Source organism: Sus scrofa, chromosome 17, assembly GCF_000003025.6.
Source record: "Sus scrofa isolate TJ Tabasco breed Duroc chromosome 17, Sscrofa11.1, whole genome shotgun sequence".
Taxonomy (NCBI): domain Eukaryota; kingdom Metazoa; phylum Chordata; class Mammalia; order Artiodactyla; family Suidae; genus Sus; species Sus scrofa.
The window spans coordinates 57,964,723-57,990,300 of NC_010459.5; the positions used below are offsets into that span (position 1 = coordinate 57,964,723).

Sequence of the window (25,578 nt, forward strand, 5' to 3'; positions counted from 1 at the left end):
CTCCCCGGCCTTGTCCCTCACATGGGCCTCCCGCAGGAGCCACTCGCTGCTCCTGGACGGATGTTCTCGTCTCCAACAAACAGCTCCCGCTTCTCTGTGTCAGGACTGTTTAAATGCCTTCGAGGTCTGGGCTCCCAAACGCCCACAGCAGCCTGCGAGGTTGGTAGGGATGGGAAACTAGGCACAGAGAGGCTGCCCACTTGTCCACAGCTGCACAGCCTGGCAGGGGAAGCTCTGGGCCAAGCCCCTGACCTTGGGGCCAGGTAGACAAGGAGGCCTCAATTTACCCTGCCGGCCTGGGTCCTGTGGAGGGCAGAGGGCAGAGGGCAGGGGGCAGAAACTGTTCCTTCTGGGTTCTGGGCCCCTGGCTTAGTTAGATGTGAATGGCCAAGTCCAGCTCACCACAGCCTGCATCAGCTCCCGGGCAGAAAGATGCCAAATGCTGATTCCTGGGGCCACGCTCACCCTCCTCCTCTTGGTTGGGGGCCCTGGAGTCAGCTTTTCTCTGGAGATGGCCCCGGGGTCTGAAGATGGCCACTACAGCCTGGGCGGGGCTGCCCCTGGGGGCAGTAAATGCCTTGGGCTGAACCCCGAGAAACTCATAAAGAGTTGGGTGGGGTTTATAGGCCAGAGAGGTAAATATTGACTCAGGAAAGAGCCCAGAAGGGCTTCAAGCTGGAGTCGGAGGTTGGGTAGGGCCCAACATGAGAGTTCAGTGGGCAGAGGTGAGAGTGGGTGTCCAGGGGAGGGCACTGCCCAGGCGAAGGCTGGGGGGCTGGCAGGGCCCTGGACTGGAAAGTCAGGTCTGGGGAGCAAATGAGGGGGTGAGGACACGTGGGAGGGGCCGGGTCCTCAAAGGCCCTGAATGACAGGCAAATCACCCAATTTCAGCCCCACTGGGCGTCAGTCACCTGTGAGAGTTCATTCATTCATTCGTGAAGTGCATGCATGTTGTGTCCCTACTCAGAAGCCAGACATAGCTCTTGAAATCGAGGGGACAGTGAACCAATGGATGGACGAGGTCTCTGCCCTGGTGGAGCTGACAGTGTCCAGGGACGAGACTCCAACTCAAAGAACAAGGAAGTGAAATGATGGCTGATCCCTCTGGGTGCTCAGAAGGAGAGGCTCAGCCATGTGACAGGGAGGGCCTGGTGACAGAGGGGGCCTCTCTAAGGAGCAGGCCCTTGAACTGAGACCTGGAAGAGGAGCCAACAGCCAGAAGAGACAGAGGAAGGCAGCCAGAGGGAGTGTGCGTGCAAAGGTCCTGGGGCAGGAAGATCTGAGTACATTCCAGTCTGCTGAGGTTGGGCCAGAGAGGGACACAGAAGGATGTCGGGGGATGAAGCCGAGGGGCTGGCAGGTCCAGGTCAGCCGTCCTCCCCGAGCTGGGAGGGATTTGGAGCGCTGAGCTCACCTGGAGGGTTTTCTGCAGGGGAGAGTCTGATGCGATTTACATGCAGTGTGGAGTCCCGGGACCCACGTAGACGTGCTGGACTGAATTTGCAAGCGGGGGCCTGGGAATCTGTCTGTGTGCACACATGGGGGTTGGGGACTTTGCTGGACAATAAGATGTTGCTTTGCAGGAGGGGACAGTGAGAGGGAGAGAGAGGACATCCCACAGAAAGCTTCAGCGAGAGGTAGGCAGCAGGGAACACGGGCTGGTAGGGCTGCAGGCGCTCACGGGTGTGACAGAGCAGCAGCCCCACCAGAATGAGGGAAGCGGCCAGGACAGAGGCACCCCAGTGGCCCCTGCAGGGACCGAATACAAAGGCACCCCAAGGTCCCTTTAAGGACACATACCTTGTGCAGGTGGTCACCGTTGCACTGCAGAACTGAGAACTTGGGGTTTGAGGGTCCACAGAGACGAGGTAGGAGTGGGGGGCGTATTCGAATCTGAAGCTCCGGCCCCGGAAGGGACCTCAGGAACCAGCCCCCAGCCTAGCATCCTGGGCCGAGTTGAGGCAGTGAATTGGATCCTGTGACCCCAATTCCACCACCCAGTAATTTCCAAACTTGGGTTCCGTTTGCAAAATAGGTCAAGGGCGCCACCTGGTGGCGAGAGCCTTGGCCACGGCGGGCTTCACAGTGTCGGGTCAGAGGGGGGTCTGTTTAAAGTTACCCATTGAATGCGTGTGCCCTGCACGTAAAGCCGAAGACCCAGGTGAACTGAAAGAAACCGCTGCCTGGGATTTCAGTCTGGGAAAGCCTTTCTTCTCATGTACAGGGACTTTCATGTTTTTTCTACGCATCCAGGTATTGTTTAATCCAAAATGTGCATCACGCCCGCGCAGAGCCCTGGGACCTGCTGGGATCGTCCCTATGTGGCGGAGGTCTCTCTGTCTCTGTCACTGAGGGTTCTTTGACAACCCAAGCCGCTGCACACGCCCTCTGGGTGGGCCTGGGGGTGACTTAGGCTGGCTGAGCACGTAGGTCGGACGTACAGAAGCAAAGCGAGTTTTCCAGGGTTTTTGGTTTCTGCTGTTGCTGCCCTCGAGGCAGGTGGAAACTTCAGAGCCCTCAGCTCCGTGACTCCATGACGAGAAGGGGGTTTTGCCAAGTCCACATTCAGACACAAAGATCACAGCGCTGGGGACCAAGCGCCCCCGCTGCCCCCCAGCCCTGGCCTCCAGTGTCTGCTCCACCGAATGGCCCGGCCACCTGCCCTGGCTCCTCTCAGAGTTGGAGGGGCCCGACTGCCCTGGATAGATGCACCGAGACTGGAACACAGCCGAGCAGTCGGACCTGGGTTTGATCTTGCTTTCAGGGGCCTCGGTTTCCTTATCTGTGAAATGGGCCAGAGCCCAGTCTGTCCATTTCACTGGGCTTTTGTGAGGGTTAAACAGGCCATCTCTGTGTGCAGAGCCAGTTCCTAAGCCTGTGTGCAAATGCGGATTCAGGGATTGTGGGACCAGGACAAACTCAAACTGCCTGGCGTGTTGTCACCATCAGCAGAGGGGGCAGGCTGTCATCAAGTCACGACAGGTTAGCCCACCTTTGCTGTCACTGTGGCATCATGAGCACAGATGTCCCCTGACGTCCCCAGGATGCTCACGGCACGCCAGGCCCCGCTGCAGATGATCCCAGCGAAAGCCCCATTTCGTAGAAGGGAAAACTGAGGCTCAGGGAGACTCAGCAATGTTTCCAAGGGCCTGTGGTAAGAGTTGGAGCCCTGATGGAGCCCAGGCCCGGTTCCCCTGGTTTGGTGGGAAGAAGCAATGCTGCCAGTGTCACCGAGGTGTGACACGTGTGTGTGTGTGTGTGTGTGTGTGTGTGTGTGTGTGTGTGTGTGTGAGAGATTGGGGGAGGGGGCTAGCCAGTGGGGAGACACCCCCCTGCCTTGGGAGCTGAGCTGTGTGTGCATTCCGTGCTGGCATTGTGGGAAGGGAGGGCAGTGTAGGAATTAACCTGGAGTCTGTGGACGGGCTTAGGGTGCCGTGCAGAGCCCCAGGACCCTAGGGGGAATGTCTTGGGTCTGGCCGCTTTGGGGGAGGGAGTAAGAAAGCATCCCCACCTCCGCCTGGCCCCTGGCTGGGACCCTGGAAGTTCTTAAGCTGAGCCTGCTGAGAGCTGCAGCCGCCAGTGGCCAGGCCATCTGTGGCCAGCAGGTGGCGCTCGGCCCAAAGCTGTGAAAGGCTGAGAGCAGATTCCTCCAAGGCCTGCCTGCAGGTTGGGACCGGCTGGGACCTGGGACCTGGACCTGGCTGAGACCAGTATGGGACCTGGGACCTGGGACCTGGGACCTGGCTTGAGGCTGCTCTCCCCCCAGTTGCCGTCCTGCCACAGAGACCAGCCAGAATTGGTTTGGGGTAGGGGACGGCTCCTTCCCAGGGGGCCTCTGGGATCCCAGCTACAACTGTGGTCCCTTGGTGTCCTGGCTGTGCCCAGCTGGAACCAGGCTGGGATGGTCTCAGCCTCAGAACAGCTCCTGGGGATCCCAAGGGTGCTTCAAAAAATGTCCCTGCTCTATTACGCTAAGTGAATAAGGCAGACAGAGCTAAATACTGCGTGATACTGCTTATATGTGGAATATAATAGGATACGACAAACTAATGAGTGTACCATAGGAGAAACCAACTCAGATAGAGAACAAACTGTGGTCACTGGTGGGGGAGGGGGGCCCGATGGGGGTGGAGAGTGGGCCGCACAAACTGTCGGGTGTAGACAGGCTCAAGGATGCATCGTACAGCATGAAGAATAGAGCCAACATTTTGAAATACCTGTAAATGGAAAGTAACCTTAAAAATTCTATAAAAATAAAAAATTATTTAAAAAAAAAACCGGAGTTCCCGTCGTGGCGCAGTGGTTAACGAATCCAACTAGGAACCTTGAGGTTGCGGGTTCGGTCCCTGCCCTTGCTCAGTGGGTTAACGATCCGGCGTTGCCGTGAGCTGTGGTGTAGGTTGCAGACGCGGCTCAGATCCCGTGTGGCTGTGGCTCTGGCGTAGGCCGGTGGCTACAGCTCCGTTTGGACCCCTAGCCTGGGAACCTCCATATGCCGCGGGAGCGGCCCAAGAAATAGCAAAAAAGACAAAAAAAAAAAGAAAAAAAAAAAAAAAAAACGAAACAAAACCCTACTCAGGCCCCGCTCCCAGAGCCTGCCATGGACCAGTCTAGGGTGGCTTGGGAATCAGCATTGGTTGGAGGCTCCGAGGGCTAAGGATCACTGTGCAAGACACACTTAAATTCTCTCCAGGAACTCCGTGGGGAAGGGGCGGTCTGAATTTCTTCCCATCTCACAGAGGGAAAAACTGAGGCTCAGAGGTGACGGGCCTTCCCGTGAGGTTACACTCAGGTTACAACAAAGGGCTGCCATGCCAAGCCTTTCGTGACATCCTCCCCGGTGCTGGCTTTCTCGCCCTCCGCACTGCTGACGCTGGGGCTTGATGGTTCTTTATTGTGGGGGGCCGTCCCAGTCAGCAGAGGGGGAGGAACACAGCCCACCCCAACCCACCACGACCCCCCTGCCCTCATCCCCCGAAGCTGTGAATCCGGTACCTGGTGGGACGGGCTTTGCGGATGCGATTAAGGATCTTGAGATTCGAGGGACCCTGGGCTGGCAGGTGGCTGAAAGAGATCCAAGGTTCTTACAAGAGGGAGGAGAGGGGAGGGGAGACAAAAAACAGAGCGAGCTCGGGAGATGTGGGGGGAGAGGGAGGGGCCGCCAGCCGGGAGGGCAGGTGCCTCCGGAAGCTGGAAAAGGCAGGCTGGAGTCTCCGCTGAACCTCCAGGGTAACAGCTTTGCCCACCTTGGCTTTGTCGCAGTGAGGCCATGGCATTCCCGCCTCCAGAATCCCAGGATGAAGAGTTTGTGTTGTTTCCAACCACTCCTTCACGGCAGCTGGTCACAGCAGCAACAGGAGGCTAGACCCCCCGCCCATGACAACCAAGTCGCCGGACTCGCCACAGGTCCCAGGATGGGGTGGGAACCACCAAACTTCTTATCCTTCCCGGAACTCTTCCCAACAGAGGCCCCAACCCTCTCGCAAGCCTGAGCTGCGTGCAGTAAACTGCCTGCCTGGCCCATTCTGCAGATGAGAAGGCTGAGGCTCCGAACCGCTTGGTGGGCAGCTGGGGGTGGGGTCCCAGAGAATGACGGCGGCACCAGGACTCCCCTCCAGAAGCTCACAGCCTCTGTCCCAGACTCTGCATCCCTGTACCCTCGTGGCCCCCACCAGCAGGTGGAGCTGGGTCTGCAGCCCCCAGGCAATGCCAGGCCTTTGCAGGGAGGTGGGGGGCTCTGCAGCCCAGGTGAGGGGCAGTGGCCCCACCCCCACTGCCTGGCACCCCTGCCCTCTGGCTTCTCTGAATTTTGTGTTTGTTTACAAGAGACAAAAAAAGAACACACACACACACACACACACACACACACGTGAGCACACTTTTTTTAATCTTTTCTTGGCCACATCCAGAAGTTTGCCGAGCCAGGGACTGAACCCACACTGCCTCAGAGATAACACCAGGTCCTTAACCCACTGTGCCACAGAGGGAGAGCCACATAATTAATTCAGACGTTCCAACAGGTCTGCAATATATCCATCTAGAGTTCTTAACAAATGCAAAAATATACGTTTAGAAATCGTGTCCATTTTATTTTTCCCACTGGAAACTTCATTCCTGGGTTTGCCCAGCCTTGCATTCCAGGCCATGGCCACAGATGCTTCATCACTTTCCCGCACAGCATCAGGCTTCCGACCTCCCCTCACTCCCGGGTCTCCTTCCCCCCGTGGTCCTTTCTCTCTGCTCCCCTGGTTTTAGGAGAGAGCGTCCACCTGCCTCGTCCTGAGAAAGGGGCGTGGAAAGCAATTTTAGCCATTTCCCTGGAAAAGGCCCTGAGGTCCCCTCTCCCGGTGCGTGCACGCTCTGCAGGGCAGCAAGGCCAGGGGGCAGAAGCCCTTCCCTGAGGATTCTGAAGGCTTTTCTTCATCTCCCAGGTTGCCGTTGGGCCATCCTGCTCTGTTAGTTGACCTGCCATGTGGTTTGGCATCCGAAGGCTTCTAGAACCTTCTCTCTATGCCCAATATCCCCCAGTTTCATCATCACAGGTCTCTTGGTTGAGGCTTTGTTAGTCACTGAACCACGTAGTCACGGTCTTGCTCTGGCCCTTTTAAAAAATACAATTCACACCCCTATTTTATTCAGTTTCTCCACTCAGAAGATTTAAGGCTTATTAATCCTGTAAATTTCTCAGCTCTCTTATTGTCTGTTTTATAAACAAATTTTTATCTGCTACCTGGAATTTTTTTTCTCAACGTTGTCTCTCAACTATTCCTTTTTTCCTTCAATAATTGGTTTTCATACTTAAAGTGTCAAGAGCTTGTCCTCATTCTTCTAAACTTCCTCTTTTTGAGCAAACCTTTCTTGTTTCCGGGTTGTAATATCTTCTCCCTTGGAGGGTGCTGGCGATGGGGCGCTGATGTTTTCTTCTGTTTGCTGGATTTTCTCAAGTTCCTCCTAAGTTGCCTTTATGTTAGACAGCTCTTTTTCTGACCTTCTTATTGGCAGCTTCTCTCAGATGTCTTGTGAAAATGTCTTTTTAAATAAAAAGGCCAATATGTGTAGTTTTCTGTAACCTGGGCTGCTAGTGACACCATATCTGTCCAGCAGGGACACTCCCCAATTCCAAGCACCTCTGCCCTCTCACGGCACCTCGTCCCCCCGACATTCCATGCAGGAGGCAGAGGAGGAGCTCCTGGTATCATCTAAAGTAGGAACGAAGGCACAGGGAGGTCTACCCAAACCCCTAGAGTGGCTCAACCCTGCCTCTGATGAGCTCTCTCTCTGTAGCTAAAGAAAACCCCTCTGTGTTTGGGAAGAAACACCCACGTGCCTTTCTTGAAGTGGGCCCCTGACTTTTGCCAGTGCAACACCCTTCCGTCTCCTTCCTGGGGAACTGGTCCCCAGCAGGTGACCAACCCCACTTCCTGCATCCTGGGGGGAGCATGTTTGACCCCACATTAACCAATCAGAGGACCCCATTCTCCCTGATTGGTTCAAGGATCAGCATGTGATCCATGCCCAACCAATCAGAATCCTCCCTGGGACATTCTACCAATAGCATTTGGCCTGAAAATGTCTCTTTCTGTTGGGGATGCTAAGCTGACAGGCCAAAAGCCTTGGGTGGCTGGCAGCCAGAGTCTCTCAGAGAGAGGGTGAAAAAGGGAACTGAAAATAATGCTTGCAGTTCCCATCGTGGCTCAGTGAAAATGAGTCTGACTAGGGCCCATGAGGATGCTGGTTCGATCCCTGGCCTTGCTCAGTGGGTTGGGGATCCGGCTTTGCCCTGAGCTGTGGTGTAAGTCACAGATGCAGCTAGGATCTGGCATTGTTGTGGCTGTGGTATAGACCGGCAGCTGTGACTCCGATTTGACCCCTAGCCTGGGAACTTCCATATGCCACAGGTGTGGCCATAAAAAGCAAAAAAAAAAAAAAAAGTTTGAGCCCCTGGATCCAGCTATTCCTGCAGCTGTCTCTTGATTGCCCAGTTGCAGGAGCAAATAGATTCCCTTTTTAGGTTTCTGTCACTTGCAGCCCAAATGCTCCTGGATTACTTCCTAAACTCCTTTTCTTGCTCTAAGCCTCTAATCTTGGCTGTCTGCTAAAGCCCTGCAGGTGAGGAATCGGGTCTGGGCTCACCCTGAGAGGAGCAGAGAAGCTGGGATGAGAAAATAGAATTGCATTTAGTGAGCAGGTTATGGTGAGTTTGGAAAGTCACTTCTAACTCATGGAGCAAATTCCTCCTCTCCCCTCCCCAAGCCCCCGCCCCCATCCAGCTCCAGGAGCTGCAAGTTCTGTGGGCACCTGTATCACTGCACAGGAGGAGGAGGGTGGGGTGAGCTAATGAGCAAAGGACCGGTGGATGGACAGGCTTAATCATTCTCTGCTTTTAATGGTAGCTAGTTAATTTCCTTCCTGAAGAGACCAGCTTTGACTTTCACCTCCAGCCCCCATTAACTACCGACAATGCTCTGTCAGCAGGTTTATGACATATTAATTATACAGAGAGGGGAAATCTCGCAGGAAAAATGAATGTTCTGGCTTGGGCTGCAGGTGGAGCTGAGGCTGAGTTCCAAGACGGATTTCGATTGCCCACTGATACAGGCCTGGTTAACCACAGACCTTGGATAAGCTTTGAGGCAGGCGGTTAGTTTTCAGCTCACCGCAGAGGGAAGACAATGCCAGCAGGAAAGAGCCAAAGCAGATTTCAAGCCCCTTAGAGCTGGTGGCACGTTTGAAAACTGGATATTCCATGGAGGAATGACTTGGGGGCCCCCAGGTCACCATGGTGGTCCCCTGTGGGCCAGGCAACTCCAGCCCATGGGACAAAACCCTCCCTTCTCGTCATGGATCCAGCTCCCCTGTTGCAGGGACCTGGAATATTCACGCAGGTGGAGCAGTGCCGGTCTGGAGCTCAGTGTCAAGTCCAAAATCCTCTCCAGCCAACCTCTTGCTTCTATATTCTTTGCACCATTTTCTAGCAATCCGCAAACTGCCACGCAGCTCCGAGAAATCACCTTGTTCTGACCATCACGCTTGGCCTGGAACACCGTCTCTGTGCCCCCATCCTTCTCCCTCTGCCAGGTGTCGAAGAAGCTGTAGGGCTTTCTCCTCCCCCTGGGGAGCCTCCTGGCAGTGGCTGGGCCCCTGTCCCACCCTCCCTTAATTCCCCGGGGTTATTCCTGCTCAGGACACCTCGCCACGTCCTGGGCCCACCTCTCCCGCTGACTGTGAACTGCTCGCTGAGGGCAGGGCTTTGGCTTCCCCTCTCTGTTGGGCCTGGTACCCAGGAGGTGGTCTGTGAAGGGACCTGTCCAGCACAGGCTGGAGGTTCAAGAGCGAAAAGACAGGGCCCCCGTGCCCAGTGAATTCACCGGCTGATGCTGGGGAGAAGCAGTTCATCTCTGAGGTTCCTGCTTATCTGCCAGCATCCATTGTCTGGCTCCTGGTAACTTTAGAAAACAGCCCATCTCTTGCCTCCAAGCCACGTGACTGGGAGTGACTGATCTTCCTCCTGGTTCCAGGGGTAGATCACAGGACACCATTTGGCCAACCACGACATTCCGTTCTTCTGACCAATGACCAGTTGGGCGATGGGCATGTGACCAACACCATCCATCATGGCTTTTGCTCTTGGGAAGAGGTACCCTCCTCTCACTGGACAGTGGTTACACGGAGGCCTGAAGCTTCCAGTGATCATCTTTGCCCACACAAAGGAAGGCAGACGGAGAGATGGAGAGAGGGACGCTAAGTCCTAAGACATTTTCTGAGCTCCTGGATGCAGACATTCCTGAAGCAGGTTTATGCTTGAACTTGTCCATATTATAAAAGTCAATACATCCCCTTTTGTGCTGAATCAGGCCCCAGCTTTCTGTCATCTACAACCAAATATGTGTTGATGAGTACAGAGACAGATGAATAACAGGGCAGTGAGGCATGGGTGTGATGGGAAGCACAGGAGCCCTCAGGAGCGGAGAAGAGACACAGGCTGCGCTAGGTGCAGGGGAAGCCTTCCTAGACAAGGTCATGTCTCAGCTGTGTCCTGCAGGCTGAGTAGCATCCAGCTAAGGAAAGGGAGTGGCAGAAGCAAGGAAGACATGCTGCACCGGGAAACCAAGATCAGACCTGACTTCCACGCTAAGGGGACCCAAGACTTATCCAGTGGACAGAAGCAGAGATAGGTTCAGGAACGACTGGATCCAGGAGCTCAAGCAATGGCTCGGGACTCCCCTTTAAGGGACACCCTCTAAGTGCTGCCTGCTGGTCCAGGCACTTCTCAACACATCATAACATGCGCCTCAAGACCCCGCCAGTTAAGAATTTGTTCAATGACGTTCTTTCCTGAGGCTCTGTCATGAGCCAGGCCCTCGTCCTCCAAGGTAGACACTAGCCCTGGGGGACACGGCTCCTGGGCATTGCACGACGCGGTCCAGCAGAGGAGGCTCAGTGCAGTGAGAGAGGTCCACCTGAGGTGTGCACGCGGCATTGGGAGGTGTGGACACTGAGTTTCAGGAGCCTGAGTGTGCGTGCGGGGCCGGAAGTCTCGTTCCGAGGTGGCCCCGCCTGGCTAATTGGCCGCCTTCATGCATCCTTTTCCACCTTCCTCCCATCACCCCTCCCCAGGTACCACCCCCACCCCTACCACACTTCTTGGTTCTGGAAATGCCACTGCACCCACCCCTTTGAGGTGGGGCTCTGCCACTGCACCCACCCCTTTGAGGGGGGCTCTGCCCCCCTCAAGCTGATGGTTGGTCAGCTGGGGTCACCTGAATGGCAGGCTGGCCCATGGCCTCTCTGGGGCCTGGAGGGAAGGGGTTTGCCCCCTGCAAGTTCAGCTAAGAACTCCCAAGAGAGCAAGGCCAAGGTGGGAAGGTTCTAGAAATGTCAGGTGGTAAAGGGGCCAGGCGGCCATGATGGGCCTCGAGGAGGTCAGGTCGTGTGTGAGAGGCAGAGAGTGGGTGGCCTTGCTGGATGGAGGGTCGGGGAGAGTGGCCTGGCCATGCTGGCTGTCAGTGCTTCCTCTCCACACCCCGAGAGGCCCAAGGAGACTGCCCACCAGGCTGCTCCTGGCCACAAGCAGCCCCGCCTGCGCCCCACGCCAGGCCCAGCCCAAATGCTGCCGCACACTGGCCACGTATCAGGAGGCAAGGTCAAAAGGGACACTTATGGCAGCAGAGGGCGGGCTTGGGCTCGCCAGCACCCGGCTCTTGCTGTGCGAGTCTGGCCTGCGGGCTGCCTGCTCTGAGCCACCCTGCCAGGCCCCTGTCGGCTGTTCTGTCCCCTCAGTGGCCATCTTCTGTGGTTCTGGGACCCCTGCTTCTGAGAGTCAGAGCTTCCAGCTGGGAGGTGAGCATCTCAGCGTCGCTGGGGGCAGCCTGACCGCCTTCGGGAGGGACTTGGCTGCTGCGTCCAGCAGCTCCAGAGAGAGAGTCTGGGGAAGAGACGGGGACCCAGGAACGCGTGAGCCACCTCGCCTCGAATAGCTGCATGACCAAGGTGATGTGGCTCACGGGCACTGAGGCCACTGCTTGGGGCCATGGGCTTCCAGGCAGATGACCTGGCAGACCTTTAAATCGCGCACTAATCTTGTGGCCCCTGCTTGAAACCCCCAGGCCGGCCCAGCTCACTTCTGATAAGTTCCAGGCCTTTCTTCTGGGCTTCCCGGCACAAAGACACCCAGTCTTGCCCGTGGGATCCACGGCCTCCTGCCCTGGGGCCCCTGCGTGGGATTCTGAAGGTCACCCTTGTTCCTGCTCGGGGCCTTTGAATTTGCTGTTCCCTCCACCTGCAATGCTGTTCCCAGCTCTGAACTTGGCCACCTCTTCTTCCCCGCGGGCCTCGGCTCCAATGCCTCGTCCCCCCGAGCTGCTCTGACTGCCTGGTCACGGCCAGTGCACCGCCCCAGGTAGTACTGGTTTTTACAGTCTTGGCCTTGAAAACCTTGAAAGGCTCGACCGCTCTGCGATTGTCGGGTGCTGCCTGGACTCTGATCTCCCCGAGTGGGGAGTATTTGTCTGTTTTGCTCATGGCTTTATCTCCAGGAAAGGGAACAGTTGGGGACCAGAGTGGGGCCAGAGTGGGTCAATGAATGAATGAGTGAACTTCTTCTTTCCATCTTTCTTTCTCTCTCTTCTTTCTTTGTCTCTCTTCTTTCTGTCTTACTTTCTTTCCACCTCTCTCTCTCTTTCTTGCTTTCTCTCTCTCTCTCTCTCTCTTTCTTTCCTGCCCCCACAGCATGTTAAAATTCCCAGGCCAGGGATCAAACAGGCACCACAGCAGTGACCCGAGCCACAGCAGTGACAGGCCCAAATCCTTAACCCACTGAGCCGCCAGGGAACTCCAAGGACTGCTTCCTTCTAACACTTGAAAGATGGAAGAAACATAAGGTGGCTGGAGCATTGTCTGGGTGGGGAGAATCAGGGAACGGGGTGACTAAGAAGAGAAGTGGGATCATGTTCCAGAAGTTTCCAAGGAGGGCCAGCTTCATGGGCATGGGACCTGGGCAGACACGCAGGCCCATTCAGAGGAGCCTGTGCTTGGTTTTCTGCTCTGCTGTCTCTGTCTCGAAATTCTTATCACGTTTTGAACAAGGAGCCTTGCTTTCTCTTGTCACACTAGGTCCCACGAGTCACATCACCAGCCCAGGGGCCCCTGCCATCTGGGAAGCTCATCCAAGCCTCACCACAACCTGCCAGCCACAGGCTGTTCTAAGGGCCCTCTTTTGTTGTTGTTGTTGTGTCTTTAGGGCCGCACCCGCAGCATATGGAGTTTCCCAGGCTAGGGGTCTCTTTGGAGCTGCAGCTGCCGGCCTACACCACAGCCACAGCAACACCAGACCTGAGCTGCGTCTGCAACTTACACCACAGCTCACAGCCACACAGGGTCCTTAACCCACTGAGCAAGGCCAGGGATCGAACCCGCATCCTCATGGATACTAGTCAGGTTCGTAACCCGCCGAGCCACAACAGGGACTCCCTAAGCACCCTGCCTTTATACACCGGGAAGCAGAGGCTCTGAGCTAAGTGTGGGTAGGTGGGCCTGGCACGTTCTAGCTTAGAGCCCCTGCTTCTGCTATGACATCTCTGCCTCCCAGACTCCGCCGGAAACGGGAGCCCAGGGCGCGACTGCTGAAGGAGGGCATGAAAGGAAGGGCGAGAGATCGCGCAGGGCCACGGCCGCAGCTCACCTGGGTCCTCTCCTGGCTCCCCGGGGTCCGCCCTGCCCTCCTCAGGCCCCGAGACTCCCCCGGGACCAGCCGTCCCCGGGCTGACGCTCATCCTGTTGCTGTTGCCCACGGTCGTGTCCTCCAGGAAGCACGAGCGAATTCGGACCTTCTGGGCCATGACCCCTTCTGCGTGAGGTCCTGGCTCGGGGATTTGAATATCAATGGAAGCCTCTGGACTCGTAGCTGAGACAGAGCCTGTGGATCAGCCGAAGGGAGAGATGCCGGGCGGGGGGGGGGTGTGAGCAGCCTCGTGGTGGCCCTGGGGTCCTGACCCCAGGCTGGCTCTCAAGTCCTCTGGCTGGTTCTCCTCCCGGCACCTCCGCACAGGGGCCCACGCTGAGCTCGGTTGACAGCGAGACGTGGCCGCACGAGGTCCCTCTGCACGTGCCCTTCCTCTGCCTGGGCCGCCAGCTCTTGGCCCCCTGTCTGCCTGTTCGGGTCCCCCCGCCTCCCGCAGTCCAGCCCAGAAGGTCTGGTGCCCTGGGGCTGTCCCCTGGGACTCGACCACTCCCTCCCGCTACCTCCTGCTCCCCATCCCTGCTTCCCGGCAGCTCTGGAACACCGTCTCCATCCTGGGCTAGAATCTTCATGTGGCCCCAGCCCGGTCTCCAGCCCCTGCCATCTGGTGCCTGCTTTTCCCAGGCAAACTTCACAACAGAGCCGTCCATGCTCAGATCACCTCCGACCCCTGGTTGCTGGACCCCTGGGCCTCCCTTGACCTCGCCAGCCTCCCCTCTTCTGGAAACTTGGCCCCTCGAAACCCTGGCTCCCTTCTCTCTCTGAGGCCTCTGCTGTCTGTGTCCCCCAGCTTGTCTCAGATGACCAGTGCCAGGGAGGACACAGCCTGGGCCCTCTGGTCACTGTGGGCAGCGCCTAGATGGTTCCTGTCCCCACCTCCTTAGCGGCTTTCCCATCCCACTGTCTCTTTTGTCCCCGCTTCAGCTGGCTCAGGAAACGGACCCTACCCATTGGACAGATCAGGAAAGTCAGGTTTTCCCAGGCAGGTGAGGAATGAGAACCCAAGCCCTAGCTCTGAAAGAGCCATGGGCTCTACTCTGCAGTACAGCCTCTGGGTGGAAGGGAGGGAATTTCCCATCATGCCTCTCTCCCCACAAGGCCTGGCTCAAGTGCCATCTAGCATGGATGGGAGTGGGGGTGGGGCAGCCTGGTGGGCTGTTCTCTGGGTACCTGGGGGGCTGCCACAAGCGCTATGGGCAGGGCCCTCAGCCGGGAAGCTGTGAAGTCTCATCTCGTTGCCATGGCCCATCTGTACCCGTCTGAGCACAGACTTCTCCATGCAGATGTCCTGGGGCCCCCAGGATCCAGCCAGGGGACCCTGGGCTGAGGAGTCGGCAGGTACCGTCGGAGGGAGGTAGAAGGCAGCCATGGAGCCTGGCAGGGGACACAGAAACATGACCCCTGACCCCCACCCTCTGACCCCCCTACACGTAAGTCCTGGCCGGACAGAGGCAACAGGACTCTGAATTCTTTGTGGACACCATCCGACAGGAAGTGGTTCTTTCAGGCTCTGGACTGGAGAGCAGGTGGGACAGCTTAGCACGGGCTCCCTGGTTTTTAGAGCAGGTGCCTGGGGTGTCCCTGGGGTACTAAAAATAGTCCTCTACCCCCCGGCTGTTCTCACACCTCTGAGCCTGGCAGGGGAGGTCTCCTTTGGGCTTACTCTGTGAACACCGAGTGCTCAGAGCCTCTGATATTGCTTTATTTTCTCAGCATTAATTTTTATAGTGACCTTTGTGGTTTTCAACCTAAGGTAATGCTGTAAAAGTTTACTTTAAAATGTATTTGAGGAGTTCCTGTCGTGGCTCAGTGGTTAACGGATCTGACTGGTAACCATGAGGACGCAGCTTCGCTCCCTGGCCTCTCTCAGTGGGTTAAGGATCCGGCATTGCTGTGAGCTGTGGGGTAGCTCGAATCTGGGGTTGCTGTGGCTGTGGTGTAGACTGGCAGCTACAGCTCCGATTGGACCCCTAGCCTGGGAACCTCCATATGCCAAAGGTGTGGCCCTAAAAAGACAAAAAAAAAAAAAATTGAGTGGAATGAAAAGGTAAACCATTGAACAACATTAAGTCAAAAATCAGCCATGGGCATGGCCAGATTTGGGAAGGTGACACTCAGAGGACTGATGCTGGGGAAACGCTGACATAGGTTGGAGGACAGGGTCCCTCATTTCACAGCTGGGGAAACTGAGGCCCGCAGCGGGGAAGGGCTTTCTCGAGGTCATGGGATTGTTCCAATATTTAGGCCTATGCGCTCACTCATGTCCCACGGCTGGACTGATGGGTGACCTTCTCCCCACAGTGCCCAGCATGGAGCAGGCTCCACTGGCTTCCTGTGGTCATTAAAGCTAGGACAAACCTGGGAAGATGCATCATAGGGCCTGAGATGTTAACATGTGGGGAAAAAAGTGTGTCTCAGAACAAGCAAAGTGCTGCAATGACCCCTTGGGACATCCTAGTAATGGAGAGTGAATTGAATTGTGTCCGGTGGGGAAATACCGAGTCCCATCAAAAATGAGGCAAAAGATGTTGGGATGAAAGGAAAGCAGGAGAGGCTTGATCCAGCCACAAAGAGAGCTGTCCTCATTCACAGGAAAGCCATAGGGACCTTGGACATCTCAAAGCTCTCCTTGCCCCCTAGAGGGCTGAATGACCTCTCCTCCCTGTCCTCACCCAGATAGAGCAGGTGCCTGACAGGGCCCTTCTCCTGGGCATCTCGGAGGACTTACCGCTTTCCCCAGAGGACTCGTGTCTCATGATGACATTGCCATGTCCAATCTGGATGTTTTCAGAGTTCTCAATGGAAATGCAGTTGTTCAGTCCCTTCTGACAGATCATGTTGATTGGATTTTGCTGGTAAATAACCGGGGTGGACTGATTTCTAGAATCTTCTGCAAAATAACATTCCACTCAATCCATTTATACTTCTCTAGGGGTCAGGACTTCCCAATTCTAGTTGGCAGCACCAAAATCTCTGGGGCAGCTTGTTAAAAAAACAGATTCCCAGGGGCCCACCTGGGGGTTCTGAGCCCGCAGGTGCCGGGGCGGGGGGGTGGGGGTGGGGCACGCAGGTGCTGGCATTTCACCAGCCGCCGCAGGTACAGCAGAAGAGCCTTGCTTGGCCGTCGTCCTGCAGGCCACCTACCCATGTGTCCTCTGCCACCCCTGGAGGAGGCGGAAACCTCACTGCACGCCCACCCTCGGCCCCTCCCACTGAGAGGCAGCCACAGCCCGGGCCTCTGCGGTCTGGGCCCCTCTCCCTTCAGGGAGAGCTGCAAGGTGGCTGTCCACGGGCTGTTTCTGGCCACACGATAAGCTCTGCTTGATATTTTCAAGAATATGGCTTTGTCACGACCATTTACCATCGGGCCCAGGACGCTGAGACCCCCCGCCCCCCGTGGCCACAACGAGCAGGTGTGTCAGCCCCACACGGGCTCTACAAATGGGGCCACATGCCCATCTTCACGGGGCCTCAGCTCCTGGGCCTTTGTGAGCCCTTTCCTCCATTAAAAAAAAAAAAAAAACCAAAAAAAACACACGACAAAACACAACAAAATTTCGCATTACATTCTGCGACTGCAATGGGGTAAAAAGAAATATCCTCTCGGCCAGAGTCATTATTAGCCATTCATTGGTCTGCGGATTTTAAGAGAAATTAGAACACTTTTGTGATTCCCCTAAAAGCACTGCGGGCTCTGGGCCCTGACACTGCTGCGTCTAGTGGGTAGTTGGTCCTGGGACTCTGAGCCCAGCTGGGCCTTCTCTTCCAGGAACTTTCAACTCCAAGTTGGGCAAAGCGCTTTCAGAAAACTGTCAGCACCCTCAGGCGGAGGCCTGCACCCTGGGGCTGCGACTTAGGAGGGGGCCACGCCTCCAGGAAGCCCCCGACCCTGATTCCTCCGCCAGCATGCCCTTCCCTCCTGGAACCCCCTTCGGAGTGACCGGTCACCAGGACCACAGCAAGCTGCCCGGGGGGGTGGATGACGAGGTGGAGCCGGCAAAGGGCTGGTGGGCAGGAGCCCAGCAAGGGCCAAGTGCTGGGTCTTACGGTTTCTCGTCGCAGCTCTGCCCCTCTGGCCCGTCCAGGTGTGGGCGGCAGGTAAGGGCCTACCTGGCTGGTAAACCCCCCAGGCGTTCGACTTCTGGTCCAGGGTCAGGAGGTGCATTCCTCATGGCGTACAGGTCGCGGTTGACTTCCTTCGCCGTCTTCAGCCCCAGGGCCTGGGCGATGTGCAGGGCCTTGTGGGGCCCCTGGGCTTTCAGAAGCCCGTAGATCTCCGTCTCTGGGAGGCAGGAGGGCACACGGTTAAGGGGGACCCGGAGTTTGAATCCGTTCCCCCGCTCTCCAGACGCGTGCCCTCGGACAGACCCAGCCCCTCTGTGCCCATTTTCCTCATCTGGACAAAGGCTACGGTAGTGATGCCCCCAGAGGTGGTGCTGGGGGTGGCGGAGGCTCCTCAGGGGCCCCACACGGTGCCTGGGACACAGGAGGTGCAGGATAAATGCCCACTGCCCATCAGGCCAATGACCGCGCAGCCATGCGGCTGCTTCTTCGGAAAAGACTGCATCTTGCCTCTGAGTGCTTTGTGGGAAACCAGTAGGGGAGGCTCGAGCCCTGAACACTCAGCATCTCAAGAGGCCAAGGACAGGTGGGGGTCGAGGGAACCAGAGTGGCAGGAAGGGTGCTCACGCCGCTCGCTGAGCTCAGGGCCAGGCATCCTTGGGCCAGGCGTCCTTGGAATCGCAACTGCCTCTTGCCGGGGTCTCTCTGCTGAAGAAAGAAAGACGAGTCAGGGGGCGCCTGGAGGAACGGGCGTGGGGGTGGGAGCACTGCCAGGCAAAGGGGGCTGCTCCGTAGGGGGCCCCAGTGCACAACACCTGAAACTCAGATTCTAGAGTTAAACCAGCTTCCCCCCGGCCTGGCCCTGGCAGCTGTGTGGCTTCCCTGCTCAGCATCGTCTCTGGGAAGCTGGGAGCAGACAGTGTCCCTTTGCAAGTACTTGACCTGTGTCAGCACTTTTGGCCCATGGGCTGCAGAACTAGAGAAGCAGATCTTACAGGATGCTAAGTCTGTTCTATTATTTTCACACCATTGTTATTGTCTTTCTTCTTATTATTAATGTTTGCTGATTGCCTACTATGTGATGGCACTAGGGTCAGAGCTTTTTTTTTTTTTTTTTTTTTTTTTTTTGCTTTTTAGGGCCACACCTGCGGCATACAGAGGATCCCAGAACAGGGTACAAATTGGAGCTGCGGCTGCCAGCCACAGCCACAGCAACACTGGATCTGAGTCTCGTCTGTGACCTACATTGCAGCTTGTGGCCATACCGGATCCTTAACCCACTAAGCAAGACCAAGGATCGAACCCTCGTCCTTATGGGTACCAGTCACATTCATTACCGCTGAGCCACAGTGGGAACTCCAAGGCTCAGCACTTCGTATCAAATCCTCTCAAAGTCCTAAACGGCAGCCCTGCTGTTATCTCCGTTGGCCAGAAAAAGAAACCAAGACACAGGGAGGGGATATGGAGCGCCTCCGAGGGCAGAGCCTATGTTGGAACCCTGTGTTGGAACCCAGCCCCCAGCCGGGCTGGGCCACTGCCAGGACGGCTCGTGCAGGGCCCCATCCCTCCCCTCCCCCACCCCGCGACGGCAGGTTACCCTGCTCTGCCAGCACCACTTCTCTGGTCCCGTCGGTCCCAGCATCGCCCAGGCACCACGTCGCAGGGCCCACGAGGGTGAGCCCTCCCCTGGACTCCTTCTTCATCTGGTGGAGGACTTGGTTGAGTTTCTTCTTGGGCACCTGGCATTTGATAACCAGCTGGGCAGTCCTCACGGGGGAGCCGGCATCCCTCAGCACCTGCAGGATCCTCCGCTCAAGCTCTGGGAGGGAGACAGGGGCAGGGAGAGAGGCGAGCCCCCACCCAGGTTTAGAGAACTGGTTTTAGAGAACTGAGCTCCCAGCCTGAGTGGGAGGCCCCTTGGCACTGGGGCCAGACAGCCTAGCGGCCAGGGGAGCACTGAGGGCAGGTGGGCACCCCAGCCCTGGACATCCTTGGAGCAGAGGGGAGTGGAGGTGCTGGGATGCAAGAGGTGGGGGCTGGACCATGGGAGGAGGGGGTGGCGGGGGGCGGGGGAAGGCCCGCCCAGGCGTCCTCCGATGGCCCATCCTCCTCCGCTCAGGCTCACCCTCCACGTGAGAGGCGTCACGATTCCTCCGCGCCCGAAACCCAATGAACATTTGGAAACAGCTCTTTCTGGAGGTCCCCTGATGGCTCAGCAGTAACAAACCCGACTAGTATCCATGGGGACGCGGGTTCGATCCCTGGCCTCAACAGTGGGTTAAAGATCTGCTGTGGAGGTAGCTGTGGCTGTGGCTGTGGGTCAGATTCAACCCCTGGCCTGGGAACCATGGGGACACGCCTCTCCCGCCCCCCCAAAATACTTCTTACAAAGACAGAACTGAGACAAAGGCAAGGTAAGCCCTAGGAAAGACCCAGCCTCGGCAACCTGATCCCACACCTTCTGGGCTTTTCCTGGATTCCTAGTGGGCAGCATTGTGGGGAAAGGGGCAATTCACTTGCCGATACTGGGCTGGGCGCTGTGGCCTGCCCTTGTGGGTGGAGTGTTTGCATCCTTGCTGGGCACAGGTGACGGGCAAGCAGAACACCCGGGTCCCCCGCCCCTTCACATGCCAAGCCCTACCCCGCAGCTGGGATCCAATCCAAACCACTGCGGCTTTGCCCAGCCTTGGAAAGAGCTTGATTCTTGAAAAGCTGCCCCTGGTGGGCGTCTCCCCCTGGCTCCTCCTCCAGTCACCTGACCCTAAAGGGGAACCGATGCCAAGAAGGCTGGGCTGGCCTCCTTGGCTCGCTCTCCCAGCTGGGGAACCGGAAGCTGTGAAATGGACGAAGCGAGGGACCCCTGGAAAGCCCGCAGCGGAGGAAGTTAAATTTGGTCACGAAGTGCCCCTGACAGGTACCGGCAGGTCCCCTCGGGAAGTATGACAGGACCTTGGGGAACAGCCGGGGCCCCTGGGCCACACCCGGTCAGCCGCCCTCCCCGGCTTGCTCTCTTTTCTGGGTTTGAGACCCACTTCTGTCACCTGCTACCCAGTTCTGTCACCTGCTATCTGGGAAACAGTGAAACGTGTGGCTCCATGAAAGATTGCGGTAAGGATTTTTTGTTTGTTTGTTTGTTTTGTTTTGTTGCCTTTTCTAGGGCCACACCCATGGCATAGAGAAGTTTCCAGGCTAGGTAGGGGTCGAATCGGAGCTGGAGCCGCCGGCCTACGCCAGAGCCACAGCAACGCGGGATCCTAGCCGTGTCTGCAAACTACACCACAGCTCACAGCAACCGGATCCTTAACTCACTGAACAAGGCCAGGATCGAACCCTCAACCTCCTGGTTCCTAGTCGGATTCATTAACCACTGAGCCACGAGGGGAACTCCTGGTGAGGATTAAATGAGCTCATGATCACAAAACACAAACGAAGAAACAAAAAGCCCCTCAGGTCACAGCCCACGAGCTTTTGTTGTGTGGGGGGGGCGCCTAGAGCACAGCAATGGCTCAATAACAACTGGCTGTCACTCAGCGCTGCCTGAAGCAAAGTTATCCCAGGAGAGAAGGAAGCAGGATGCAGCCAGGCACAAGCCCGGGGCCACCCGTCCAAACTTCTGTTCTTCCTCCAAACCGAGGGTGAGGACAGGGGCTCGGGTCCCAGGCTCAGTGGGGTTGTTTCACCAGCAGAGCCTCAGGGATCTCAGGTGGAAGACGGAACGGCCATCAGGCTTGCCCCGGGGGTCCTTGCAACATGCACACCAAGCGTGTTGCAAGCTGCCCGGGGCAGATGGAGGCTCTGAGTCAGACCCAATGGCCTCTCTCCCTCTTTCTCGCTCCTGCTTTGCTATCAGGGCTGTGATCGGCCGAGAAAAGGAACCAGGACAAAGTGCAAGTTCCACCCAGGAATGTCCCCTGTTCCTTAGAAGGTACCTGCATCCTCTGGGTCGGCAGGGGTCTCGGCCACGTCGGCAGCAGCCGCTGGGAGCCTGGGAGCCTTGGGGACAGTGGCCTGCTCCGACTCCATGGCCTTGAGAAGGTGGGTCCGGCCGAGGCTGAGTGTCGTTTTGTGACCCAGCCTGGGGCTGCTGGCAGCTGTGAGGATGTTCCAGCTTCACTCACCAGATGTGAGCTGTTCACGTGCCCGGAAACAGGCCTCGTCACTGAATGAGCAGATTCAGGGCATGAAGAAAATGAAACTTGTCTGTGTGGTATTCGAAAGAAACAAAACTGAAAGTAGAACGGAGCAAGACAGAGTTACGGCTGCAACTAGATGCCCGTGGGGAGTTGCTGAGCTGGGCAAGGCCAGACCTTCCTCTGGGGCCGAGGGCTCCCACTGTGACCCCCACAAGCCCACCAAGACACCTGGGGGGTGCCCTGTTCACCTTTGTATATGTCATAACGGCAGCCCTAAGCAATGAGATCCTGCTGTGTGGCACTGGGAACTATATCTAGTCACTTGTGATGGAGCTTGATGGGGGATAATGTGAGAAAAAGAATGTGCGTGTGTGTGTGTGTGTGTGTGTGCGTGCGCGTGTGCGCGAGACTAGGTCAGTTTGCTGTTCAGTAGAAAATTGACAGAACCCTGTAAACCAACTATAATAGAGAAAATAAAAATCACTATTTAAAAATTTTTTTAAATAAAAAATAAAAGAAGTTAACAGTTTCACCAAAAAAGGGGGGGAAAAGCACAACGCCAGCCCTCTTTCCTGAGTCCCTTCTGCATGCTCTGTGATCCCGTGTGCCTCTGACTCATCGGCGGGGCGTAGGGGCTGATACTGGTCTCTTTTCTCAGAGAGGAAACTGAGCCACTTGCTCAAGGTGAGGCAGCCCACAGGGTCAGGGACTCGTCCCCAGAAGCCCCTGGGATCGGGGTCCCAGCTGTAGAGGGAAGGAGGGGGCGCCAGGGTGGGGCGCCCAGGGGGACATCATCCCCAGCATTTCCACAAAGGGAGGCATTCAGGACAAGTATATCCATGGAAGGGGTCCCAGAGGCTTGTCTCAAAGCTGTCTTTGTAAAGCAAGCAGGGAAAAAACCCAATGCCTGGCCCTCCTCAGAACAAAAAAATCCCAGTCTCAGGAGGTGGGGCTGAAGGTCCCAGGTGACTTTATTCGAACCCAAGGCGGAGTGTTGGACAAGTCAATAAAAACCACAGTGAGGCTTTTGTTCTTTTTTTTTTTTTTTTTTTTTTTTTTTTTTGCTTTTTTTGGGCTGCAGCCACAGCATATGGAAGGGGTCAAATTGGAGCTACAGCTGCCAGCCACAGCCACAGCCACAGCAACAAGGGATCCAAGCCATGTCTGCAACCTACACCACAGTTCACAGCAACAGCAGATCCTTGACCCACTGAGCAAGGCCAGGGATCGAACCTGCGTCTTCATGGATAATAGTCGGATTCGTTTCCTCTGCGCCATGACAGGAATTCCCTTACTCTTTTAAAATAAGCAAACAGGAGAAACATATATCTCTATGTGAATTGACAATATTAGTTTTAAATGCGGAATAATTGGGAGAGTGGAGTTGAAATGTCGAGGCACCCTCCGCTGGGGGCTCCGGCTGGGCCCCTGCAGGCTACAGGAAGCCGCCATACCAAGACTGGCCACCAGGTGGCGCCCGCTCACCAATCTGGGCCTGCGTCCCCTTTGCCTGGTCCCTCTGAGTTAGGGGGCCTCTCACCTGTCCCAAATGGTAGGAAAACCCTGACTCCATCTGGCCCTGCCCCCACCTCTCCTCATTCCTCTTGGCCTCTCCTCCTCAAGCTTCCTTGTGTGCTGCTGACCCCTTAGTGTGACGCCCCAACCTAGGCCTTAACCCAGGGGCCTGGTGGGCTTGCAAGTCAGGCTGAGGGACTCCAGCTTGATCAGAGCGTCAGCTTTCCTTTGGTCTGTGTCCACCTGGACATGTTTGGATGGCCCTTTCCCCTTCTCCTGTGCCCTGTCCCTGTGTATCTCCACGACCCCTGTGCCGCCCAAGCTACATGGGGCCTCCACACTGGCTCTCTGAGGGTCACGATGAGTCTGCCACAGCATCCGCTGCACAGGGGAAGCCAAGTGTCACTGGCAGGTGCCTCCTGGACGAGGCTTTCTTCCCCAGGGCAGGTCTGAGCTGCAGCCCTGCTCCTTCCAAGCTGTGTGCCACTGCATCTCTGAGCTGCATCTTCTTTAATTATAATGCAGAGATAATAAATAAGAAAAAGCCCATCTATCTGACACTTAGGTGTTCACAAAATGTGCATCATTTAGAAAATGCCAGGGATTGAACCTGTGTCTGATGGATCTCCATAACTCCAAAATATAGACGCTGGGGAAGAGAGAGAGAGCAGAGAAGCAATTTAATGCAGGTGGGTTTTGCCTTCCATAGCATTCCGTGGCATGTCAGGAATTCACGGAAGCCGTAAACCTACAGGGGCACCCCACTACACTGAGTGGGATTCTCACTTTTAAAGTTTGAATTATCTTGTATTTCCTCTTCTGAATTTAAGAGACTTCTAATATGATTTTGACTATAAGGATTATTTTTAACTGAAATACAGTGGCTTAAAGGATACAGACACTTCTTTCTTTCTCCTATAACAGCCTGGTAGGCAGTCCAGGTTTGATGCGCGGCACCACAGTGTTGAGACCCAGGCCCTTTCTATCTTGTTGCTCTGCCATCTGTGGCCTTCATTCCCAGGTTGCCTTATGTTCTAAGATGGCTGCTCAAGCTCCAGCCATCACGACTGCATTCCTTATAGCAGAAAGGAGGCAAGGGAGATATCTCTCCTTTAAGAACACTCACAAGTCGTGGAAACATTCCACTGACATTTCATCATTCTCATGGTCTAGCAAGGGAGGCTGGGAATGAAGATCTTTATTCTGGGTCACCACATACCCGGCTAAAATCCGGGGTTCTATTACTTGCAAACTGGGGACAACAGACGTCAGAGAGTACTTAGCTGTCCCATACCCTTATCTTTCCCCCCAAGAAAGGGACAAGGAAACTTCCACTATGCCTTTAGGGATGACCATGCATTAGAGCCTATGTACTGAGCAGGTCTGAGGTTGCAGTCAAAGGCAGTTTCTGTACTCTCAGAGCCTCTGGTCCAGTGCGGACGACACAAGGGGAGAGGAAGGGAGTCAGGGACACCAGTGACTCCCCACTCTGCCTGGGAAGGACCTCCAAGGCCATAAGGAGTTCCAAGATGGCGCCACTGGAGCCCAAAGCCCTTTTTTGCCTTGGAAAGCTCACTCCCTTTTCATGGCCTGTGTTTTTCTGGAAACTATTAGAACTCTCCGCCCAAACCAGATGATAATTACATGTTACCAATCTCGAGTCTTTAAATTTCTCTCTCTCTCTTTAAAAAGAGAGATATTTTTACTGCACATTGTGTTGGCGAAGCCCGGTCTCCTTTCTACCCGGCAGCCTGGTTGTTATTATCGCGCTTCCTCTGTGAATTCACCCCAGAGGGAGGGAGGGGAAAGGTCTGAAGGCAGCAAATGGGGATAATAATGTGTCTCTGGCCAGGGGCAAAGGTCAGAGAACCAGAGGCGGCAGAGAGAGAGGGATGGTACAAGATCACAGGACTATCAGAGGAGGGTCAGGAAAGAAGGCCGGGCCAGGGGCTGTGGGAAGGCAGCCTGCACATGCGTCTGCCCCCAAGTTGTCTGCCCTGGCTCCTCTGTTCACTGCCCCGCAGGACAGATCTCCGTGGGCCTTCTCGGGTCACCTGGGTCCCATGGAGTCAGACAGACCTGGGGCTCCTATTCTGGTGCCCCAACCTTGTAGCTCTGTGCCTCAAGCCTGTCGTTGATCTTTCTGAGCCTTGGTTTCTCCTTTTGAAAAAGGGCATCACAGCAGCTCCACCCTGGGGTTGTTTCAAAGCTTCCACAAGATCATGTAAGGTCCTAGGAGAGCATGGAGTGCATAGCTTGTGCTCAGTAAAAGGGACCTGTTGTATCTTCATTGTATACCCACCCCCCCTGCCTGGTCTCTCTCTGGTCTTGCACTGAATAATTCCTTGTGCCTTCATCATCCCAGGCTAGGTGCTGGAGCCTGGGGTAGGGCTGGGGGAGGCCTCCCTTGCTGATTTCTGGCTCCACTGTCGCTTTCCAGCTACAGAAAAGGTCACGCCACCCAACTGAGGGATTGGCAGGTGGCTTGGGCTGAGTCCTGGGTGCCCCCCACTCCCAGCAGTGCTGGCCTGCAAATGGGGAGCTGGGCAAGGGGGCACATATGTCAGCGGGATGGGCAGGGCTCTGGGCACTGAAGGCTGTGACTGAAACCTGAGCTTTTGCCCTGGGGGC

General features: G+C 56.1%; 1 protein-coding gene across 1 annotated transcript; it reads right to left on the reverse strand.

The window, feature by feature from the left end:
- ZBP1 (Z-DNA binding protein 1) lies at positions 11,260-21,395 on the reverse strand. Its single transcript, NM_001123216.1, is given in 9 exon segments — positions 11,260-11,425; positions 13,181-13,414; positions 14,408-14,611; positions 15,966-16,127; positions 17,348-17,400; positions 17,402-17,519; positions 17,927-18,007; positions 18,897-19,118; positions 21,229-21,395. Coding segments are annotated over 9 exon segments (1,317 nt in total). The 5' UTR covers positions 21,323-21,395; the 3' UTR covers positions 11,260-11,276.